The 9,186-nt window shown below is 47.0% G+C and overlaps 1 protein-coding gene across 1 annotated transcript; it reads left to right on the top strand.

Annotated features, from left to right (window-relative positions):
* Positions 1-1,235: 1,235 nt before the first annotated feature.
* CST7 (cystatin F) lies at positions 1,236-7,175 on the top strand. Its single transcript, XM_058802720.1, has 4 exons — positions 1,236-1,342; positions 6,008-6,180; positions 6,426-6,542; positions 6,964-7,175. The coding sequence occupies exons 1-4, from the start codon at positions 1,267-1,269 to the stop codon at positions 7,054-7,056; spliced, it is 459 nt and encodes a 152-aa protein (XP_058658703.1). The 5' UTR covers positions 1,236-1,266; the 3' UTR covers positions 7,057-7,175.
* Positions 7,176-9,186: the final 2,011 nt, after the last annotated feature.

Below are 9,186 nucleotides of genomic sequence, written 5' to 3'. Positions count from 1 at the left end.
AAAAAAAGGAGGGAGAGTAATTAAAATCCCCTCAATAAAATCCCTTCTCATTCTGTGTCAATGTTTTCCACAGGCTCAGGAGTCTGATTCAGCAGCCTGTGCAAGAAGCACTGATGACCAGAGTGACACACCATGCTTGCCCCATTCTTTCTCTGTGGGACATTTGGAAAGAGGATTTATCTAATCCCCTCCTACAACAAAATATTAAGAATATTTTCCTCCACCTGCAGTGCCCTGCATTAGGACTTTACCTGAAGGCCATAAGATGCCTCTGCTCAAAAAGGGGCATTGCTGGGGCAAGTGAAAGGCAGCCATCCCCTTCCTGCTCACCTGAAACATATGCACACACACACACAGAGTGAGATCCACCCCTCTCAGCCCTTCAGTGAGACAACATTTCATCTCCCAGTCTCCTGAATCTGTCAGCTGGTTATTTCAACTGCACCACAAAGTTTGGCAACCCAGCCCTTTCCCTGGGTTTTCAAGCTTCCCAGCATGGGCCAGCAATGCCTAGAGAGGATCTTCTAGACACCAAGGACTTACACTGGATAATTCAAGCCACAGAGAGACAAAATACCCCTCTCCCTCTTCTTTCTAGATATCACCTAGAAAAAACTGATCCTCTCTAATGCCGCCCTTTCCTGTTGTCATAACACCTTTTATAAATGGAGGGTGTGATGCCCTGCCACCAAACCCAAAATGTTTTCCCCACTAGTTTTGTTCTTCACAGCCCCCTTGGGTGGGTACCCCTAAAACTTCCTCATCTCCCTCACCCAAACCCCAATCTCCACATCAGGGGAGGCAAAACCCTGGACCCATCACCTCTGTCAGGTGTCCACATTCAGATGCACAAATCCAAGCCATGAGCCTCATCCCCAGGGCTCATTAACTGTTTCTTAAATGTGAATTTTCCCCATGACCCTTAAAGCACATGACAATAACTCTGCTCACCCCCACACCCCTTTCCAGTGCTGTATCACATGCATTTGTCCACGCTGTTGCTCTTGAGGATCACAAAGCAAAAGTCCCTGTCTCATGCAAGGCTGGCGCTGCTGTCACCAAGCCGCAGCTTCGTGGTTGGGCTTCGAGGTATGTGGTCATCAGCAGGAAACAAAGCCTGCATCAGAGCTGTGACGATTCAGGGGGTTTCAGGGTGTTTTTTTTCATCCCCACCAGCCAATAAGAGCACTCACAGAAGCATTTCTCTGGCAGGAAGCAGGGCAGTGACTCCTTGGGCAGTCGGGCTCCTCTTGTGGAGCGGTGGAGATGGCAGTGATCTTCCCCTGCAGCCTCACTGCACTTTGCTGCTTGGCACTCTGGAGCTTCACAGGGACTTCAGGCGGTAAGAATGGGAAATAATTGCTGTTTTCCTTGTGGTTCACGTTCACTGAGTGCTGCTATGTGGTGCTGTGGTAAGTAACAGCCTTTCTCCAAGCGTTGCCAGTGCTGGCTCAGCACTGCAGGGCTCAGGCTGCAGCTGAAAACCCAACTGCTCCAAAGACTTTCTCCTTGTCTAGTGAACCATGCTGTCCAGGGATATCATTTAGGGGCTTTAAAGTCAATTTATGGTTTTAACTCATTTGTCAGTGTTTAAACTCTGCGTGACCTTGATTATTAAATCTAAAGGCTGCGGGTAACAATCTGACTGCTAAGTACAGATGGACACTTGAGTGCAGATTAGCTGACTTTTAATGAAGCATTAACCTGTTTCATTTCTTTCTTTGCTGAGCAAGGGAACTCTCTTGATTGCAGCTGGCCTTAAATCTTTAGAATGGGAGCTGCAGACATGAGTGTTTTTCTCTGAAGGTTTTGGTCCAGTACTACTGAATATATTTCAGCATTACTTTGGTTCACATATACAGAAAGAACTCAGGGATGGTGTTAGGTTAGCCAGTAGCTTTTTTGTTCTGCTGTGGTTTCCTTTGGGGGCTGCAGAGGCATGCAGGAACTCTGCCACATCTTAAATGTAAAGATAAAGCCCTAGACTTGCTAGGGGGAGGAAGTTTTTAAAGGAGGGAGAAATGGGGAGGAGGTTTTCGAAGCATCTGGTGGGGAAAAAAAAAATCAACACGTTGCAATTTGCTTTTTGTTTCACTGCAGCCTGGGAGGGAGCAGCCACAGGAATGATTGCTCTCTCAGACTGCAGGAACAAGGTCCCCAAAGCAATCCTCAAGGAGGAAAGCACTATAGAGAGCCTCTTAATGCAACATTCAACTCATATCTGCAAAACCAGCCCTTGTTTGCTTAATAACAGATGGTTGCCAGCTAATTTTGAGCAAGCAAAGGGTTTAACCCTACTATTGCCCAACAGAAGGAGCAAGAGGAGGGCTGGCTTTTCCATCTCTCTCTTGACATTTCCAAATCCAGGAGCAAGGATGGGCTCTGAACAAGAATGCTCTGCTCCTGAGCCTCTCTCCCTAGAGCAGCAAGAGTTGTCTGCTCAGGCTGTGAGATCACACACTCGTGCCCTCTGAGTGTGGTAGGTGCCTGGCCAAGTTGTGCTGTGCCTCTGCTCCCACACAGCCTGGATGTCTCAGGAATGCTGGCATGCCTAGAGCCCTGCAGAGCTACCTGCCCTCTGAGCCAAGTCTGCCTTGTGTGTGCCTGGAATGGGGCCATCACCTCACACAAATTCTAATTTGTAGGAAATGGCACTAAAGACAGGACAGAGATGAAACGGTCAGAAAAGGCTGCAGAGAAAAAATCAGAATTACAGGTACCTCACACCAGACAGTCCCTGGGGTTTGGAAATAGAGTGCTGCAAACTATTCAAAACACTGAAAGTGATTTCAGACCTGTGTGTTTGCCATGCAGTGACCACCTTGAATGGGAATGAAAGCACACGAAGAAAACCAAATCCTAGCCCTAAAGAATCTGAGAGGAAAATGGTGGGATAAAGATCTCCCACGAGGGCTCAGTAGATTTCATACCCACTTTGCTCTGGTATGAGTAGTTTTCAACACCAAGTTGTATCAGGTGAACGAGGTAAAACACCCAGTACTCCTTAGTGAAAGCTGGGGGAGAAATATATCCTATAACCTCTCCCCTGCTTATGACACATAGTATATTGAGTCTACCTGTCTACAACACCTGTCCAGCTCGCTCACCTCTCCAGGTGATGCATTTCAGAGGCCTGGCCATGTGTGACACTGCAGGATCTCCCAGCACTGGAGTCAGGAACAAGGGCTCTTGGACTCTGACTCTTGGTTTGAATAACACACATAATAGTTTTCTTTCCATCCACACAGTGTGGTTTCAGCCAGTCTCATTCACCTCAGGCCTGTAAAAGACGTCACCATGACTCAAGAGGTTCTCAAAAGCCACAAAAGGACATTGTGTACAGATTGAAAGGGGCTGTGGTTTTCACCCCCTTCTGCAAAGAACAGTATCTGATGTCAACACTGCAACACCTGACTTTCCAACAGGTGTGAGAGCAGGTATTCAAGCAAGGTGCTGGGGAGCAGCAAGAAAAGCCCAGGGCAGCAACCTGCTCTCAGCCTGGCAGGATGTCCCAGCTGCTAAGTGAGGTCAGGAAAAATCTGGTCCCTATAGCTGTTGAGTTGGTATTGATGGCACAGGAAAAAGATGGCATTTCTGGACAACAGGACTGCTGGCCTGGTGGGCAGACCAAGGCTCTGCTCTGCCTGGAGCTTCATTTCTGCCTGCAGACAGGTCCTGCATGGCCCTCCTCAATCACCTGTGGATGGCAGTGCCTTAAAGCCCTGTGAAAAGTTTTACCCATGAGCTGAGCACTGTGTGTGATGTGCTTGCCTGAGAAACACCTTTGGTCCAAGCCTGGATGGTCACAAGCTTCTATGACTCTCAAATCCCACCCTTGCTGCAGCAAGAAGACCCCATCCCACAGAGAATAGGTGTTGCCACATTTCTCCTCACAGAGACAAGCAAAGCGCAGTTCTTCCCAAGAATATTTCTGGGTTTCACATTCTCTGAACCTCAGAGGAAGGAAAAACAATTCTTATTTGCTGTGCTTGTGTTTGTGCCAAAGTAGAATGCAATATGGAGATTGTTTACCCAAAGTGATGGGGTTTTGTTTCCTTGGCCTGTCGGGGCCAAGAGTGTGTGTGTGTGTTGGGACTGTTTGGCGACAGTCACAAAATTCTGTGCAGTGGAGTGCAGTTGAGTGCTTGGCAGATTCAGTTTAGATATAATGTAAAATAATACAGAATAACATAGTATAATAAAGTAATTAATTAGCCTTCTGATAAGATGGAGTCAGATGCATCATTTCTCTCCCTTCGTTGGGGGTGAAAATATCATCGATAAGTAGTCTTGGGACCTACAAGTGGGTTCTGGGCTGTTGGGTGAAAAAACACCACAAAACACTGGCTGCACACCCATAGTGCAAACACAGATCAGAGGCATGGCACAGGAGAGCTCATCAGCTCCACAGCAGACAAAAGCCACCTGCAGAACACCCACTCCTCTGCAACACATGGCCTGGGTCTCTCAGCTCCCACCTGCAAGAAAGTACAGGGGTCATTAAGGAAGTTGGGGTGTCAGCCAGGAAGAGAGATGGATTTGGACATCCTTGGGTTGAGGAGGGGTGTGGAATTGAGTCTCTCCTTTGCAGGTCAAGGTGTAAATCCCTGAGCACTGTTACAAGTGGGTGCAGCAATTAACACCTGTGAGAAGGACGTGACAGTATGAGTAGGATGTGCATAAGCAACATGTGTGATAAATTTTTGTCACCTTCTATGCCGTTGATGTTACATAATTCTGGTTTGGCTATTTTTTTATTTTTTTTTTAATAGACTTCAGATCATCAAGCTGCCCCTGCAAACTGGTTTAAGTGCACGGCCTATGCTCTGTGCAGCTGGCTGGGGGTGAGAGATCTATCTGTGAAAAAAAGCTAGAGGTGATAAAAAGCTTGACTTTCACAGCAGATTGAATACATCCTCTGTGTGCACACCTGTGTGCACAAGCACAGCCAGGCTTGCTGCCTGCACGCACACAGGGTCACGTCCTGCACCTGCAGCCCTGGGCATTGGCAGTGGCTGGATGGCACCTTCTCCAGGATTGGGGATTTTTTTCCTCTTCTACGATTTCAGAAGTGGGAAAATGGAGAGGAAAGAAAATGTAAAAGAGGGTGAAATAGTGACATCAACTGTAAGGTCTGAGCTTCTTTAAAATGATGGAAAAATAAGCGGTGCGTGGGGAAAGAGCTACACAAGCAAGTAAAAATATACAGTAAATGGTTTTATGAACTGCTCTAATGTGAAAGGTCATGGGTTAACCCCCACACTCCCCAATTTCCATTTTCTGCACACCTGCTTCTCCACTCCATGACCTTGGTAATAATATAATTGTTTGGGTTAGAAGGGGCTTTAAAGACCATCTACTTCCAACTGCCCTGCCACAGACAGGGACACCTTCCACCAGACCAGCTTGCTCAAAGCCCCACCTAGCCTGGAGTTGAAAACTTCCAGTGATTAAACATGTACCAGTGTCTTACTACCCTTTTTCAGTGAAGAATTTCTTCCTCACATCTGAATCCTTCTAACATAAAAACCTCAAGATGCCATCAAAGGTTTAAGGGTGGGATGTGGGATAATGACTTGTATCTGTAAGATAAGATATGTAAATTAAGAGCAGCAGGACTCTGAAGCCAGTGTTTGATATGTTATCAAAACTATACTGCACTCTGAGCAACATCTGACCTATCTTTATAAGTAGTTTCAAAACTGGTCTTTTTATAAACCGGGAGTTATAACAGAGACATTGAAATAGTATTTGTGATACTCTGGCTTCTTCTGAGTAATTTTGAGCTCTGCTTTCACTTCTGGCAGCATCTCTTTATGTCACTTCATTTCCTGGGACTGTTTCACCATTTCAGTCATATAAATGAAAACTACTTTGTAATGGATGCGAGCAGAGACCTCCAAATGCATTGGATGAGTAAAAGGGTTTAGCATTGGTTCAGAGGGCTGAAGCTCCCACCCTTTCATGCCCCTGCTGTGTTTTACCCTGGTGTTTGGTGTTGTTTCAGGGTCACATGTTACACCACCCCACTCAACCATAAGACCTGGCTTCCCTGTGCCAGTGAGCACCGACAGCCCCGAGGTGCGCAGGGCTGCTCGCTTTGGGGTCTACAGATACAACAACAGCTCCAATGACCTCTTCCTCTTTAAGGAATCACAGATAAAGCAAGCCATGGTACAGGTAAGAGCAGCAGGCTCCTGATGGCTCTCCAAACCATCTTCTAACTGACCCTTGTATGGCATATCCAAGGCACAACATCCCTGGTCCTCCTCAGGGCTGCTGAAGCTGTCCCCTATAGCACTGCTACACAGGAGGGCTCTGTGTGGGTGACACACAGTTCCCAGCTCTAGCACTTGATTCCTAGCCAAAGTTTTGGCATCTCTTTCCCCTGCCCTTACTCTAAAGGAGGAAACTGCTTTCTCTAGATAGTCAGAGGGCTGAAGTACATGCTCCACGTGGAAATCAAACGCACCGTGTGTGAGAAGAGGGATCACCCCAGCCTGGACAGATGTCACTTCCAGAGGGAAAAAAACCTTCAACAGGTATGTGTTCCATTTATTTGGGGTGGAACTGCAGGAGATTCTTGGTCATCTCTATCTGTACAATCACTTTTAGAGCAGCTCTGCCTCTCCTCTGCAAGCCAGCTGGGGTGAGGCCAGGTTCTCACCTTCCGTGCATCCAGGGCCAGCTCCTGCCTGCAGGGAGTTGAAGCAGACACATCCACCTGGCCCATGCTCCTGGGTGACTGAGAGCGTGCAGAAATAGAGCAGGGGCTAAATAGCTTTCCTAGGTGGGAAACACAGGCTTTCCCACTAGACAGGATCACTCAGCAAACAGCACTTTTCCTAGGATAAAGTGGGCAGACAAAAGGATGCTGTTTTCTCCTGCCCCATCACAGTCTGCAATGCTGAGATCAACCAGCAGACACCTGAACTTTCTCACCTATTCCCCTTTTATTCACAGATGCTGAGATGCTATTTTGAGGTCTGGATAACACCCTGGACACACAAAGTGCATATCCCTGTTGCCCACTGTCACCAAGACCTTTCCCCATGAGAGCCCAACTTACAGAGAATCTCCTTCCCTGAGTTTTTCCTTGCCTGGACTGCTGAGGTCAATACTGAAGTGGGAACAGCTGTACAGAACTGCACAGAGGTTTTCTCTCAAAGCTCATGGTTGCTTTTTCTTTGAGAAAAACACTCAAAAGACAAGGCCTGCCTTGACTGAATGTCTTGCTATCCAGTTTTGTATCTGTTTTTCCAAAACTAAACTGCACATGAACACATGTTGTCATTCATTTGCCATCCACCCTCTGGCTGAATTTCCAAGCACTCCCATGAAGCTCTGCTGCACTTGTTTTGTGATGAACTTTCACAAAGCCATGACGGAAACTAGTCTAAACACCCAGGAAAGCTTGACAACAGTGGGGTGATTTGCCTGGGTATACATAAACACACAAGTTTTAACATTTTCCAGTGCCAGGGAAATGGTCAGACTCATCTGTCAGGAAGGCAAGAGGGAGAGCTGCTCTTTTTCTTTTTAAGACAGAGGTATGGATAAGGATGACTTGAAACACAAACATCCCAGAAATTACTCAGTCCAATGAGTGCTTCCACCTTAATTAAAGCTAAGCTAGACTGTGAAAGGGCATCACTGCAAATGCCAAGGCTAATAAATCTAATCATATTGCCAAAGAATAATTCTGAGGTTAAACAGCATAGTTCCATCCAGGTTAATACACAACATTTAATCTCTGGCAGACCACAGCTTATATTCAGGTTCAGTACAATGTGGTCTTCTCTAGGTGGGCATCTACCATTCCTTCAAGTCTTCACTCTTCATCCATGGGCTAATTATTGCTTACAGTGGACTAAGGTCCCTATTGGGAAGAATTTGGGCAGCTGCTGCCTTAAAACAACCATAAAGTCTGAGCCCATGATCAGTCATACACAGACCAGCACTTCCAAATGGGCAGGGCACTTATCTAAGCCACAAAGAACACCTTTTTTTCCCACAAATACTCCTTTTTTTCTGAAAGTTATTGCTTTTCTGCAGCAATATTGTAACTCCTATTAGCAGTAACACCCCCAATTTCAGCCCTTTTAAAAAACATTCAGTCAAGAAAGGCCAGTGAATGGCCTGGCTCCAAGGCAAGGTCTGGGGATCTCCAACCAGATTGTATTAATAGTACAGCTGAGTATCTGCTCCAAGTAATCCCAAAACTGGGCAAGTCTCAAGTTCTGCTTCAGAAATACCACTTGTGATGAACAGGTGGCTCAGCAACAGCTCAAATTCAGCATCCAGTGCTGGAGAGGCAGCTGTGTTGCATCTTATCTTTGGGAACAGCAGTGTCTTGGCTGGGAAAAAAAAGGCAAAAAAAGAAAAAAAGCAGTGCTCTAAAGAAAGCTCCAGAAGGGCCACAAGAGGATGTAATGTGATGCTACATTCAGCCACCACCAACAGCCTGGTGCCAAAGACAAGGAGAAAGAAAGTCAGTGATGGTGGCTTGGGCTGTCCACAAAGCAGGAAAGCCAAGCCACAGCTAAGCTTGTAGGAGAGCAGAAGAAGCCAGGAAGAGCTGCTCTTTACATCTCAGAGGGGTTGGGAATGGCCTCAAGCCCTTTTCTCCTTCAGCTGCACACTTCACACAATGCCAAAGGCTTCCAACCAGGCTGTCAGCTCCAGACAGGCTGGGCAGATCCATGTTCCTTCCTTCAGGCAGCAGGACAGCCTGGTGTTCAGAACAGATGTCATCTGCCTCTCACATGCCACCAAGGGGGCGAGCAGGCAGCGTGCTGTCACTTCAGGTCTGTGCAGAGATGCATGCAGGCAGTGAGCATGTCACACAACAGAGGCCCCTGTGTGACTCCCCAAGCCCCTGACACACAGTGCCTCATCTCAGTCACCTCACCAAGCCAATTCTCCATCTGCCAGAGCAACAGAAGTTAAAGCCAGGTGAACTTGGCACCATGCAGGCTGACAAACCCAACAGGCCTTTGCTGTTCTCCCAAGGAAAATGCAGCACGACTGTTCAGAGCTCTCCATCCAAACAGAAAAGCTCCTGCTGAGAAAGACAGATCAGCTTTATGTTCAAAGCTGCATCCAAGTGCTCACTGTGACACAGAATTCCAGTGTGCTTTACAAGGAGAAAGGCACACTGGAACTGTAGTACCCCTCATCCCCTCA

The sequence above is a fragment of the Ammospiza caudacuta genome, chromosome 3, assembly GCF_027887145.1.
Source record: "Ammospiza caudacuta isolate bAmmCau1 chromosome 3, bAmmCau1.pri, whole genome shotgun sequence".
NCBI classification, from domain to species: Eukaryota; Metazoa; Chordata; class Aves; order Passeriformes; family Passerellidae; genus Ammospiza; species Ammospiza caudacuta.
This window is presented reverse-complemented; position numbering and strand designations above follow the sequence as displayed.